The 15,208-nt window shown below is 42.5% G+C and overlaps 1 protein-coding gene across 3 annotated transcripts in view; it reads right to left on the bottom strand.

Moving 5' to 3' along the window:
- PTH2R (parathyroid hormone 2 receptor) overlaps positions 1–15,208 on the bottom strand; it is a 40,955-nt gene that overhangs the window by 10,028 nt on the left and 15,719 nt on the right. For all 3 annotated transcript variants that reach the window (XM_079979359.1, XM_079979360.1, XM_079979361.1), the window contains 2 exons: positions 9,517–9,577; positions 570–636 (listed from right to left, as the gene is read on the bottom strand). In XM_079979359.1, the coding sequence (XP_079835485.1) occupies positions 570–636; positions 9,517–9,577 (128 nt within the window). The remainder of the gene's footprint in view (positions 1–569; positions 637–9,516; positions 9,578–15,208) is intronic.

The raw sequence follows: 15,208 nt of genomic DNA, 5'->3' as shown, positions 1-15,208 counted from the left end.
GGAAACATCGAGTCCAACCAGTGGCGTAGCGTGGGTTGTCAGCACCCGGGGCAAGGCAAGTAATTTGCGCCCCCTAACCCGTGGATTTGCGCCCCCTAACCCTACCCCTAACCCTAACCCCCAGATGTTGCGCCCGGTGCGGCCGGCCCCCCCTGTACCCCCCACGCTACGCCACTGAGTCCAACCCCCTGCCAAGCAGATGAAGCTTTTGCTGGCCATGGCGGTGTAGTGAACCAGGAGAAATCTCTTCCTGTTTTCCCCACCACCACCCGTGTAACTTCTAGAGCAATGACTTAAAGAAACCTTTCTCAAGGGAGAAAAGTAAGGATTTCAATGAGTCTTCCCTCATCAGGACCCTGGGATGTTGGGATGTCATCCTTCCCCCCCCCCCCCCCGCACTGAACCCTCTTAGTCAGTAAGAATCATAGGAAGATGCAGAAATTGCTTGGCTCCCTATCTCTTCTTTGTACTGGTTGTTTACATCACCCCTGAACTACTTCCATCAATTACGGATAGACAGAGGCTATTTTCAATGTTCACTAAAAATAAATACATATGAATAATCCTACCCCAATCGCTACTAAAACTGGAGCTTGGTAAATCCATTTTATGTCTCCAGCACTGAGTTCCCAGCACCTGCGAAATCAAGAACATTTCTACATCAATCAACAGAGCAGGAATAAGTGGCCAAACAGTATATTCTTTCCATAGTTGTGTAAGGCTCTATTAATTATGGAGGGTGCACAGAATAAGCATTTCAGGCTTTTTAAAAAATTGGCTTTAAGGTTCTTCACTGTTAAGAAACAAATGCAGATTTTGGGGAGCAGTAACAAATGAGTATCACGCAGGGTGGAAACTGCCACTCTCATTACAATTCAAGGCAACCCATTCAAGAGCTAAAGATTATGAAGATGAGGCCCAGTTCTTGGAAACAGCAAAATGATGGTGTAAATGGCCCCCCACTCGACTATGCTACTTCAGGGTAGAAGGGGGGGGGGACATAAATGAACCACTTGAATTATAAAGCAATAAAGCCCAGGAACATGCTGCTCACACCACCTTTTTCGTGACAACTAGGCTTAATCATAGTCTTCTGAGCCTAAATACCACATTCAATTTATTGTGTTGGGCTTTTTGTTTTATTTTTATATTTCAAACATTTATGTCCTGCCTTTCAATGACTGGTCAGCATTCCCAGGACAGCTCATTAAATAGTTTGTTTCTTTTGTAATACATAAAAAAGACAAACAAAACCGACCAAATATGGATAACTAGAGGTCTGGCACCCAAGGTCAGAAAGGTGGAAATCTGCCCAAAGACCTGCTCCGACCACAACGCATTGAAAATGGACATGATACTATTACCAACCGGCTCTTTTAGATGGAAGATGAATGACAATCTGTTCAGAGACCAGGAGATTATTAAGAAGGCCCAGAAAGCATTGAAGGAGTACTTCGAGATAAATATGAACACTACGGTGGAAAAAAGAGTTATTTGGGATGCAAGTAAAGCTGTGATGAGGGGGTTCTTGATACAACAGAATGCTGTAAGGAAGAGGATACAAAACGACAGAAAAGATAAGATTTTGGAGAAAATAAAAGAATTAGAGAAGAAGTTAAGATTAAACCCGAAGTCACAGCCGATTTTGAGAGAAATCAAACTCCATCAAGTACAATATTCCAAATTGATAAACCAGGAAATAGAGTGGAAGATTAAATTAATGAAACAAAAAACTTTTGAATCGGCAAATAAATGTGGGAAACTGCTAGCTTGGCAGTTGAGGAAGAGACAAAAATTAAATACAGTTACAAATTTGGAAATTGAAGGAAGAAACATTCAGAACCCAAGGAGATTAGAAAGTGTTTTCAGAAATATTTTAAAAAATTATATACTCAAGGGCCGCAGGATGAGGTTGAGATTAAACAATTTTTGGAGAAAAATGGACTTAAAAAGCTGTCACAAGAAAATAGAGTACTCCTGAACAGTAAAATAACACGTCAAGAGATTGAAAATGCCATTCAGAACATGAAATTGGGCAAATCTCCAGGGCCAGATGGGCTAACCTCCAAGTATTATAAGATACTAAAAGACTACTTGATACAACCACTGATGGAGGTCAGCAATGAAATTATGGAGGGGAAGAAGGCGCCGGAATCGTGGAAGGAAGCTTTTATCACATTGATACCAAAATCGGAAGCTGAAAAGACACAACTTAAGAACTACCGTCCCATCTCCCTGTTAAATGTGGATTATAAAATATTTGCAGATGTCCTGGCAAGTAGACTTAAAAAAGTTTTAAATGAAGTAATTCATAAAGACCAGGCAGGCTTTCTCCCAGGTAGACACATGTTTGCTAAAGGAACATTATTGACATTTTGGAACTTTTGCAAACAGACATAAACACTAAAGCAGTGCTAATTTTCATAGATGCGGAGAAAGCCTTTGATAATATCTCTTGGAAATTTATGAAGGGAAATTTAAAAGAAATGGGAGTGGGTCGGGGTTTTGAGAATGGGATTGATGCAATATATTCAGAACAAAAGGCTAAATTGATAGTAAATAATGTGGTTACAGAAGAGTTTAAAATTGAAAAAGGAACACGACAAGGCTGCCCGATCTCCCCTTTGTTATTTATATCGGTTCTGGAGGTGCTCTTGAATATGATTAGAGGGGACCGGTTGGTGGAAGGGATTCAGGTCGGAGCGAAACAATATAAACTTAAAGCCTTTGCAGATGACCTGGTTCTGACCCTGCAGGAGCCAGAATCTAGTACAAAAAGAGTATTACAACTGATTCAAGATTTTGGTCGGGTGGCGGGATTCAAACTAAATAAACAGAAAACTAAGGTGCTGGGGAAAAATCTGACAGATACAGAGTCGGAACGGTTTCAGAGAGAAACAGAACTAACTGTGGTTAAAAATGTAAAGTACCTAGGGGTAAATATAACAGCAAAGAATCTGAGTCTATTTAAGGATAACTATGAAAAATGTTGGTCTGAAATTAAGAGAGACTTGGATAGTTGGACAAAATTGAAGCTTTCTTTGTTAGGCCGAATTGCTGCTGTTAAGATGAATGTATTGCCAAAGATGTTTTTTTTGTTTCAAACATTGCAGATTGTGGACAAGACGGAGTGCTTCCGGAAGTGGCAGAGAGATATATCTAAATTTGTCTGGCAGGGCAAAAAGCCCAGAATTAAGTTTAAGATATTAACTGATGCGAAAGAAAGAGGGGGCTTTGCCCTGCCGGACTTAAAACTGTACTATGAAGCCGCAGCCTTCTGCTGGCTAAAAGACTGGCTACTTCTCGAAGACACTGACGTACTGGACCTGGAAGGTTTTAACAACGCTTTTGGTTGGCATGCATACTTATGGTATGATAAGGTTAAGATCAATAAGGTCTTTAAGAACCATATTGTCAGGAAAGCAGTATTTAATGTCTGGACAAAATACAAAGACTTATTGGAAAACAAAACTCCGAGGTGGCTTTCACCTCTGGAAGCTAAGGCCTGAAAAAGACCCAATATGGAGGCCAAATGGCCAAAATATTGGGAAATATTAGAAAAAGATGGAGACAATTGGAAATTGCAGAGTTTGGAGAAAATGAAGGATAAAGTGCGAGACTGGTTACATTATGCTCAGATTAAAGAAGTTTTCAAAAATGATAAAAAGGTAGGGTTCCAGGTGGAGAAATCGAAGTTGGAAACAGAATTGTTAGAACCAAAGACTAAGGTATTATCAGGAATGTATAACCTGCTGTTAAAATGGAATACACAAGACGAAATGGTCAAATCGGTTATGATAAAGTGGGCTCAGGACATTGGGCATAATATTATGTTTGAGGATTGGGAAAGGTTGTGGACCACTGGGCTGAACTTCACTGCATGTAATGCTCTGAAGGAAAATGTAATGAAAATGATATATAGATGGTACATGACCCCAGTTAAACTTGCCAAAATATACCATTTGTCTGATAATAAATGTTGGAAATGTAAAGAACATGAAGGAACATTCTTTCATCTCTGGTGGACCTGCCCTAAAGTGAAGGCCTTCTGGGAAATGATATATAATGAGTTGAAAAAGGTATTTAAGTATACCTTCACTAAGAAACCAGAGGCCTTCCTTCTGGGTATTGTCGGCCAGAAGGTGTTAAAGAAGGACTGAACTTTTTTTATGTATGCAACAACGGCAGCAAGGATACTCATCGCTAAGAATTGGAAAACTCAAGATCTACCCACACTGGAAGAGTGGCAGATGCAGCTGATAGACTATATGCAACTGGCCGAGATGACTGGCAGAATCCGAGACCTGGGAGAAGAGAGGGTTGAGGAGGACTGGGGGAAATTCAAGATTTATTTACAGAAATATTGTAATTTGGTTGAATGCTAAGAAGGATGCTAGATCATAAATAACTGCCTACCATTGAACTAAATTTGATTTTGATGATAAGTGAGAAATAAGGAAAATATAATTTTTTTGGAGAATTGTTAGATTTTATTTAAATGAGCGGAGTTAAATATTGTAAACAAGTGGGTAATTTGCTTGAAAAAAAATCTTCTGTAACGATGTAAGTGGGAGTGGGAGATGTGAGGGAGTCCAAAGAAGAGACGAAACTATGTTATGATGTAAGTAATTTTTATTTATGCATTTGTATTCAAAAATCTTAATAAATATGAAATTTTAAAAAAAAGACAAACAAAACAGCAGCTTAAAATAATTTCAAAGGTTGGCAGAATAATTTCAAAGGTTGTCAGTGTTTACAAGCCTTTAAAATGAGGTATTTCCTTTGTCCTGAAGTTATAGCAAAGAAGGCAGCAGGCCTAGAAGCAAGGTTCAGGAGTTTGGCAACCAAGAAGCAGATACAAATATCACAAGCTTGTGGGGCAAAACCCAAGGTGGAAAAGATTTCCGGGCTGGTCCTTCCTTCACAAAGATGTCCCCAAATAAACTGAGGCCTGCTCCCTGCAAGGGATCTCGTCCAAAAGCAAGCTTTTACTTCCAATTTAATTTTTCCTGGGATCATGTCTTCAAAGCAGTACCCTAGCAAAAAGAACCCCCCCCCCCATTTCTCAGCTACGAGACTGCTTTGAAGATCTGCCCCTAGGACAGAAATGGGGAGCCTGAAACCCTAGATGTTATCAGACTACAATTCCCACAATCCCTGGCCACTGGACATGCTGTTTGGGGAAGATGGGAGGTAGAGTCCAATGGCTACTGTTATGTACTGAAGTTCTCACCCTGGGCCAGCAGGGGGATACTGTAGATAGTTTTCACTCAGGTCCACATATGCAAATAAGGGATTGAAAGTGACGTTCAGTGATTGGATAGTTACAGAAAATGGTTACTGTTGCGTTCTAGTGGAGCTCTATATAAGCAGGCTGGCTGAACCCTTCAGTTCAGTTCTGTTCTGGCCTGTGAATAAACAAGAGCTGTTCAAAGAATCGCTGTGTCGTCTGATATGTTCACCCACAACTTAACAGCTACAGGCTCCCCATTCCAGATTTTCAGTATAGCACAGGAGCGCAGAACATACAATAGGGTCTCATATTGACAGGAAACAAATCCCTGACTCAAAAAGTCATTTCTGTTCAAATGTGAAAAATGCTAAAAGAAAGTTCTCTTTTAAAATCATTTGCTGCAAAACCCCTGGGTGACTTCCAGCCATTGTGGCAAATTTGACTGTCATATACAGAGGAGCAGCATCGGTTGGCTGGCCCAGGGATCCCACTGGATCACTACTTCCCCATTGAAATGCTGGCATTCTCCAAGTGCTTAGTGGAGCAGAAAAGAAGCATTTTGCAGCTGAAAACAGAACTTTTGTTTTAACCCAATCCGACACCTGTAGCAAAAGGTTGAACAAATAGAACTGGGCTTTTTTAAGGGATGGTGTGGGTGTTTGAGAGAGCATGTGCTTACTGAATCATTAAAATAGCCCAATCCAAGATGGGCAAGCCTCTTTGAGAACATTCTTACTCACACCCGCCTCCAGTGTTTGCAAATGGAGATCACAAGGCTAGAAAGCGCTTACAGCTCCAGGCTGCAAATGGCAGCCAGCTCCACACATTAAGGTCCAATAATGGCATACTAGAACCAGCCCTGTAAAATCAAATACAGAGGCAAAAGACTGAAACCTGCTCTCTTGCCAAGCTCTGGCAATCGCCTTAGCAAATTAAAGTTTTCACCTGTGGTTGAAACTGCCTGAGGAAGGAGCAAATTTAATGATCTGGAGGTGGGTGTTCCAAAGGGTAGGTGCCACAGCAGAGAAGGCCCTGACGACCTTCTCTAAAGACTAACCACAAATAAATGGAGAAGAAGCTTTATGAGATATGGAAGATGTTGGCTGGTTAGGGCTTTAAAGCTAAGTGTGTGGAGTCCTTGGTGTGTGGAGTGCTGCAGGGCGCAATTCTCTCCCCCATGCTTTTTAACATGTTTATGCGCCCCCTTGCCCAAATTATCCGGAGCTTTGGGCTGGGCTTTCACCAATATGCTGATGACACTCAGCTCTATCTGCTGATGGATGGCCACACCGACTCGGCCCCGAACACACTGACCAGATGCTTGGAAGCTGTAGCTGGATGGTTTCGTGGGAGCCAATTGAAACTAAATCCTTCAAAGACAGAGGTCCTATGGCTGGGTCAGGATGGCATGGGGATGAGGGACCAACTCCCTTCTCTTGCGGGGGCCCAATTAGTGCCATTGCCTTCCGTTAAGAGTTTGGGTGTAATCCTTGACGCCTCCCTTTCCATGGAGGCGCAAGTTACAGCAACAGCCAAGGTGACATTTTCCCACCTTTGCCGCATCAAGCAGTTGGTCCCTTACCTTTCCCGCCCCGACTTGGCCACAGTGATCCATGCGACGGTCATCTCCAGGCTTGACTACTGTAATTCGCTCTACGCGGGGCTGCCCTTGAAGCTGTCCCAGAAACTCCAGCGGGTACAGAATGCTGCAGCGAGGCTCCTCACGGGGTCTCTGCCATGGGAGCATATTCACCCAGTGCTTTTCCAGCTGCACTGGCTCCCGGTGGAGTACAGGGTCAGATTTAAGGTGCTGCTTTTGACCTTTAAAGCCCTTCACGGCTTAGGACCCTCATACCTACGGGACCGCCTCTCCCGGTATGCCCCACGGAGAGCCTCAAGGTCCATAAATAGCAACACCCTAGTGGTCCCGGGCCCTAAGGAAGTTAGATTGGCTTCAACCAGAGCCAGGGCCTTTTCAACTCTGGCTCCCACCTGGTGGAACGCTCTGTCTCATGAGACCAGGGCCCTGCAGGATCTGATTTCTTTCCGCAGGGCCTGTAAGACAGAGTTGTTCCGCCTGGCCTTTGGCTTGGAGCCAATTTGATTCCCTCCCTCCCTCTCTTTCTTTTTTCTTTTCCTTCTCCTCCTGCGATGAGGCTACATTTTAATATTTTAATGTTCCATTATTTTAATGTTGTGTTTTATTTTTGTTTTTAAGTTGTAATCATTCATCTTGTTTTTATTATTGCTTGTAAGCTGCTCTGAGCCCGGCCTTGGCTGGGGAGGGTGGGGTATAAATAAATAAAAATTATTATTATTATTACAGTGGTGCCCCGCAAGACGAATGCCTCGCAAGACGAAAAACCCGCTAGACGAAAGGGTTTTCCGTTTTTCGAGGTGCTTCGCAAGACGAATTTCCCTATGGGCTTGCTTCGCAAGACGAAAACGTCTTGCGAGTCTTGCAAGCTTTTCCCCTTCCCCCCCCCCTTTTTCTAAGCCGCTAATAGCCTCTTAGCCGCTAAGAGCCGCTAAACCGCTAATAGCGCTAATCCGCTAAGCCGCTAATAGGGATGCTTCGCAAGACGAAAAAACCGCTAGACGAGGAGACTCGCGGAACAGATTATTTTCGTCTTGCGAGGCGCCACTGTATTACTTTCTATGGGAAAGCATGCCTTGGTTTTGGAATGGACTTCCAGAACAGATTAAGTTTGAGAACCAAGGTACCACTGTAGTTTCTTTTACGTATACCAGCTGTGCCCTAGAAGAACAACTCATGTGTGATCGTGCCCTTCTCTTTCACAGAAGGAGAGAGACCAAATACAGCAGGCCTGCAACCCACCTGCACTGACTGAATTTTGTGCCTGCTGGCTTGTGGTAGCTGAACATTTCAGAGCTATTTAAAAGCCTGAAACCTTTCTTTTTAAGCAAACAACATTTAGTTTAAACTTCAACAGGTGAAAGAGGCAAAAGATTTATATGATCTGAAGAATCCGTGGAAACCTCGCCAAAGAGCAGTTTTCCCGAGGGGGAAAGCAGCCAGGGAAGAGGAAGTTTGGATAAGCCCCCAGTCGAGGCAACTGAAGCCAAGTGCATTCAGAAAGCACCGCTGCTCAAAGATCTGTCTGAGGGGTTGGAAAGAAACCAGTCTGCAATAAGTGAAAGATATCTCACTGCTCCAAATGAGATAAACATGTATAGATATTGTTGTGACATTTAAATAGGGTGTTCCAGATGCAAAAGAGGAGGGCTTTTGCAACCTTAACAGAAAAGGGAATTTCAGCCTCTGTGTCTTGAAAGGCAAGCCAAGCCTGCCTGAAGTTCTCTCCGACACAACCGTGAAAGGTGAAGGAGCCCCTTCCCCTTTCAATGTTCAGAACAGAACAGGGGAAGAACTAAATTTAAAAAACCGGGCTACAGTTTTCAAAAATCCAGATTGAAATTTTTTTTTAGTAAAATTACTATAAATTTGTTTTATAGTGCCATTGTTCTCCGTAGCTACCTGCAGTTCGGTTTTTGAAGGGATCAGAATTAACAAAAAAGTTATATCAATTACGTAGTTGTCAGCAGTTTGAAAGCACGTCAAAGTGCAAGTAGATAAATAGGTACTGCTACGGCGGGAAGCTAAACGGCATTTCCATGTGCTGCTCTGGTTTGCCAGAAGCGACTTAGTCATGCTGGCCACATGACCCGGAAGCTGTATGTCTGCTCCCTCAGCCAATAAAGCAAGATGAGCGCCGCAACACCAGAGTTGTCCGCGACTGGACCTAATGGTCAGGGGTCCCTTTACCCTTTGCCAAATGATTCCAGGGTAGTTCACACTGATACATGAGCCAACATCAAATATGGACAGTTTACAATAGAACATATATGTAATAATAATAATTTTGACATTTACCGTATATGCCACTTATCTTGTCACTGGGTTGCCCAAGCCACTCTTGAAAACCGCTTTGATAGTTTTTTTTCTCTCACACACAATCTTTTACAATCAAGCAGTGAATAAATTGCATGAAATAAATAACATTACAAAATTCTTGCTTGTTTAAAGCATTTATAAATGGAGGCAATGTGGGAGGCCTGGTCTAAACAGGGACCTTGAGCACATTTTCCATTAACCGTCTCAGACGGGTGCATTGCAGATATATTTTCTTCAAACCGCTACCTTCTGTTCTGTGTCAGTGTATACTCAAAATATATGCAGAACTTGAATGGCAGTGTGCCAGTCATCCATTGATTAAAAAAGAGGAAAGCTCAAGTAAACTCTCTTGACAGTGTTCCCTTACCTTGCATCTGCCACGGTTGCTCGGACCACTCCCCAAGCCGCTACGAAAACAGCCGGAAACCCTACAAATATGAAAAATTCATTGCCAACTGTTAGAACAGATTTCCCTTGAGGAACAAAAGAATAATTTATAATGCCTTTCTGCTCACTCAGAGGATATTAACTGAAGTGTTTAGAAAGAGCAGGCACAAAAAATCCAGACAGTGCCCTTTTCCCATGAACAAAGCAGAATGTCTGAAAGGTCACTATCCACAGCAAGCAAAAAAAAAACCTTCAATTTGTGCTGATGACAAATTGCAGCTAACCTGAAGCTCACCTGCTTCCCATCTCATCTCTTCCACTAAGTTCACATTTCAATTAGCGGTAACCAGTTTATATCATCATGCAAACCCTAAACTATGGTCAGTTTTAACTAGGGTTTATTTAAAGAAGCCAGCTTCCTAACACCTGCTCTAGTGCAGATGAATGATTCGGATTAAAGTACACTACTTTATACTATCTGAATTAGATCTATAAAATCAGTTTTGGCCTTATACAACCCACTTAAGATATTTTGGGTATTCTGATCAATGCACTTTGGAGTAACAAAAAATTCCGGATTATGTGATGCTAAGAATTAATGAACTGTGAGAGGGCTATTGAGGTTTCATACAGAGGTTTTTTTTTGGGGGGGGGGGAGCCTGTGTTTTATTTACAAAACATAAAAATACATGAAAAGTGTTATGTACTGAAGTTCTCACCCTGGGCCAGCAGGGGGATACTGTAGATAGTTATGCAAATGAAGGATCAAAAGTGATGTTCAGTGATTGGATAGTTTTTATGCAAATGAAGGATCGAAAGTGATGTTCAGTGATTGGATAGTTTTTATGCAAATGAAGGATCGAAAGTGACGTTCAATGATTGGATAGTTTTAGAAAGTTGCTACAGTAACATTGTACTGGAGCTCTATATAAGCAGGCTGACTGAGCCCTTCAGTTCAGTTCTGTTCTGGCCTCGGAATAAACAAGAGCTGTTTGAAGAATCACTGTGTTGTCTGATATGTTCACCCACAACTTAACACTGACAATAATACCAGCCCTGTGTCTTCTTCTCTTCCCTTTTTAAGCCCCCTCTTTGAACTCCAACTCTTCCTGTCCTAGAAAATGAGACATCTCTCATTGGGTGTGATGGATTTAAATTCCTTAGTCACATCATTGTAATTAACAGACAAAGCCAATTCTTGTTCAATACAGTATAAAAACCATGAATGAGTCAAGGCACTGTGGGGACATTTTACTTGTCCTAATTTTGAGAAGTCTCTTTCACCCAAACAGCTTGTAACTGCACAGCACTGAACAGATTTGTAAAAGGCATGAAACAGGAGAGATGCTAAGAATTAATGTGATGCTAAGAATTAATGAACTGTGAGAGGGCTATTGAGGTTTCATACAGAGTTTTTTTTTGGGGGGGGACCTATGTTTTATTTACAAAACATAAAAATACATGAAAAGTGTTATGTACTGAAGTCCTCACCCTGGGCCAGCAGGGGGATACTGTAGATAGCTATGCAAATGAAGGATCGAAAAGTGACGTTCAGTGATTGGATAGTTTTGTATCCAAATGAAGGATCGAAAAGTGATGTTCAGTGACTGGATAGTTTTAGAGAATGGCAACAGTTGCATTGTTCTGGAGCTCTATATAAGCAGGCTGACTGAGCTCCTCAGCCTAGTTCTGTTCTGGCATCTGAATAAAGAAGAGCTGTTAAAAGAATCGCTGTGTCGTCTGACATGTTCACCCACAACTTAACAAAAAGTGTTTCTATCAAACAGATTGTAAAAAAAAAATAGAAATCCAAGAAATATGGCAATAAAACCCCATGCATATCAGATTCAAAAATGCTATAAAATTATTACTTTAAGAGTTATAATGCTATCAAAAAAGGAGAAGGCATGTGACCTAACATGATCATCTTCATCTTCATCATGTTTATTGCAGTGCTTGAAGAACTCACCTTTTCAGGTAACTCTAAACTTAAGGGATATAACCATGTCCTACTTTGAAACAAACCCCCTTGTACTTCTCTTTCCACCTTTTGAGCACTTGGTTGAAAGAACCTGCAACGTGGTCCATTTCTGAATAATGCTGTTTTGCATGGCATCTCCTCTCTGAACAGAGAACATATGTACCTGTGCATCATTATAGCTATTGTATATAACCACTCTGGCACTGAAGGAGGAAGAGGTTTTTCCCCCAGTAATGAGCAATTGTGGGGACACAGGTGGCGCTGTGGGTTAAAGCCTCAGCGCCTAGGGCTTGCCGATCGAAAGGTCGGCGGTTCGAATCCCTGCGGCGGGGTGTGCTCCCGCTGCTCGGTCCCAGCGCCTGCCAACCTAGCAGTTCGAAAGCACCTCCGGGTGCAAGTAGATAAATAGGGACCGCTTACTGGTGGGAAGGTAAACGGCGTTTCCGTATGCGGCTCTGGCTCGCCAGAGCAGCGATGTCACGCTGGCCACGTGACCCGGAAGTGTCTCCGGACAGCGCTGGCCCCTGGCCTCTTAAGTGAGATGGGCGCACAACCCCAGAGTCTGTCAAGACTGGCCCGTACGGGCAGGGGTACCTTTACCTTTACCTAATGAGCAATTGTCACCTTAGTGCCTACTAAATAAATTTATCGCTTCTTCCAAATCAGTGTCACTTAGCACTTGATGATTTAATAACACACCTACTGAATTCAGAGCAATTTCATAACCTGTAATTTGATGAATATACCACAGAACGGTTTTCCAATATTATTTTATCTTCAAACATTCCCAAAATAAATGTGAGTTTGTCCAAAGCTTATTTATTTTGGGACACACACACCCCAGCAATTATTTTCTACATATTTTGGCTGTTGTTGACATCTGTAAAATTGTTATTATATTAGGATTTTATTATTATATAATTCCAATACCTAATATTGAAACTCCCCCAACATAATAACCAGAACTCCTTCAAATGAAACTCTACCAATGAGATTTTGTGACCACATGAAATATACCTGTCAGGGAACTGACATCAGAGCGAGAGGTGGAGGCAAGGCTCCAAAACGATGCCGGAGAGGGGACCAGCAGGGGGGAAGGAGTTCAGCGTAACACCAGTAGAGAAGAGAAGGAGATGGAGGATTTGGAGACAGGGCTCCAAGACCCTTCACCAGAGACTAGTGGGGAGAGCGCTGACACGCCTCTGCCTTCCCCTTACTTGCGCAGACGAGTTCCGCGCAGGGAAAGTAGGAGGAGACTTGGCATCAAACAGCTCTTATGCTGGAAGAGGTTCAAGAAACGCCCACTGACGGATTCTGCAAGCGACTGACCGGCCACGGAGTGTGGGCTGTCAGCCAAGGCATGGTGAACCAGGCAATCTAACTGAAATTGAAGGCAACTTACGCACAAGTAACCCCTTACAACCGTTACAATACCTAAATGAGTTCTGTTGGACATTGTTTGGTGCATGGTTTGATCCTAGTAGTCTACTTGGAAATACGTTCAATTTATTTCAATAGGGCATATTTCCTAGTAAGGTATTTATAACCAGCCTAGAATAATATAATAACAGTGTTTATTTTAAAAGAAGATCTTCTGCCGACATTAAATTGACTTAAAAGAGAGCTTGAGAGTAAAAAAGCTACCATCTTTTAGCTCTTGAATCAGAACTTTGTGGCTTTAATAGCTCCAAGCTTGAGGGGAAAATGCGTTTAAAATTTGTCTTTAATGAAAATCTGCCTCCAGGCAAATTGAAATTAATCTATTATTTCTGGTCGAACAGGAACTTGCAGGTTATGGTAGTGCTTCAGAATCTCTCAGAAGTATCAAGCAGAGGCAATACTCAGAAGCAAGAAATGTGATGATCAAAACCTCTATCCTGCTAGATTCAAACACTATTTTATTCAGTCTGATTCAGTGTAAGCCAGTTTCACATTATTATGTGTACCTCACCTCCCCAAACAGTGAAAGAACCAGGTGAATTTGGCATTTCGCTTTCAAAGGAATTAAAACTTACAGTTAGTCACGGTCTCTGCTTCACATCATTTTTTGAAACTCCTAGCCTTGCATCTTGACAAAATATAGCAGCCTTAGTTCTGATGGGAGCTTGTTAATGTAAATCACTCGGGGTCTAAGTTGTGCACAGAAACTTCCCTCACATCCAGCCTGCACACAGCAGCACTGACACAGCAGAGACAGAGAGTGGGTTGCCTCCTGCCTCAAGTGTCTCATTAGCTAGACAGCTCTTCAAGCACAAGCGAGAACTGCGACATGCGCGGAGGCATGGATAGAACAGAGAACAAGGCAGACAGAGGCTAAACAAACCTTTGTGAGACACGGATGCTGCTAGCAAACTACAGACCAACAGACGCCTCGTTTTCACTTGATGGTGGTAAAGCTGTGCCTGGACTGAACCATTTCAGGCAGCACCCGAGGTCTCACATGATGGAATGGTCCTGAACTAAACGTAAGGAAGAAAAGGTCCAGCGTTTTCCTAGTCATGGCAGGCTTCTCTAGGTGCTTTTCTGCGAGGCAGCATACCAACCTGTGAGCCTCTTGTCTTCAGTGGCAAGTCCACAAAAGGGATTTTACACCACAATGAGAGACCAGAGGGTTGTGGCAGCAGAGGTGGGCTTGAATCCTAAGACAGTTAACTCAAGGAAGTTCACGGAGGGAAGAGTTCTCTCCCCTGCAGACACTTGTGTTCCTAAAGCCTTTCTGCAAGGCTGTGGGCCGTCCTGGACAGGAGATGTGGAAGAGGGAGTTGCTGGACGATGGGTGATTTGTCACAAATCAGATTTGGATCCTGATATACATTATAAAGTCTCCCATCTGATGATTTTTTGGGTTGCTTTTTTTAAAAAAAAAGATTTGGGCAGTGCAATTATAGCAAAAATGACAAATTATATACGACTCTGAGACGGCAAGGCGGTGCAAAAGATCAAAGATTTCTCACTAAAGTTTGTGTTACATTGGAACAATAAATATTGTTTTGCTCCTATTCTCTATTTTTTAAGTACAATGAGTATCTGATTAGAAGTTTTAGCATTTGGGAGACATTCTTTTGTGAAATATTTATGAAATAAATTTGTATCTAGAATAAATCCTAATCACATGGAAGTAAATCCTATTGCAGTGAGAGATTTTACCTTCTTGGGCTCCATGATCACTGCAGATGGTGACAGCAGTCACGAAATTAAAAGACGCCTGCTTCTTGGGAGAAAAGCAATGACAAACCTAGACAGCATCTTAAAAAGCAGAGACATCACCTTGCCAACAAAGGTCCGTATAGTTAAAGCTATGGTTTTCCCAGTAGTGATGTATGGAAGTGAGAGCTGGACCATAAAGAAGGCTGATCGCTGAAGAATTGATGCTTTTGAATTATGGTGCTGGAGGAGACTCTTAAGAGTCCCATGGACTGCAAGAAGATCAAACCTATCCATTCTGAAGGACATCAGCCCTGAGTGCTCACTGGAAGGACAGATCATGAAGTTGAAGCTCCAAGTCTTTGGCCACCTCATGAGAAGAGAAGACTCCCTGGAAAAGACCCTGATGTTGGGAAAGATGAAGGGCACAAGGAGAAGGGGACGACAGAGGATGAGATGGTGGGACAGTGTTCTCAAAGCTACCAGCATGAGTTTGCCCAAACTGCGGGAGGCAGTGGAAGACAGGAGTGCCTGGCCTGCTCTGGTC

Source organism: Podarcis cretensis (genome assembly GCF_951804945.1).
Source record: "Podarcis cretensis genome assembly, chromosome: 1".
Lineage (NCBI taxonomy): Eukaryota > Metazoa > Chordata > Lepidosauria > Squamata > Lacertidae > Podarcis > Podarcis cretensis.
The sequence above is the reverse complement of the archived record's forward strand: the minus strand, read 5'-3'. Positions and strand labels throughout refer to the sequence as shown.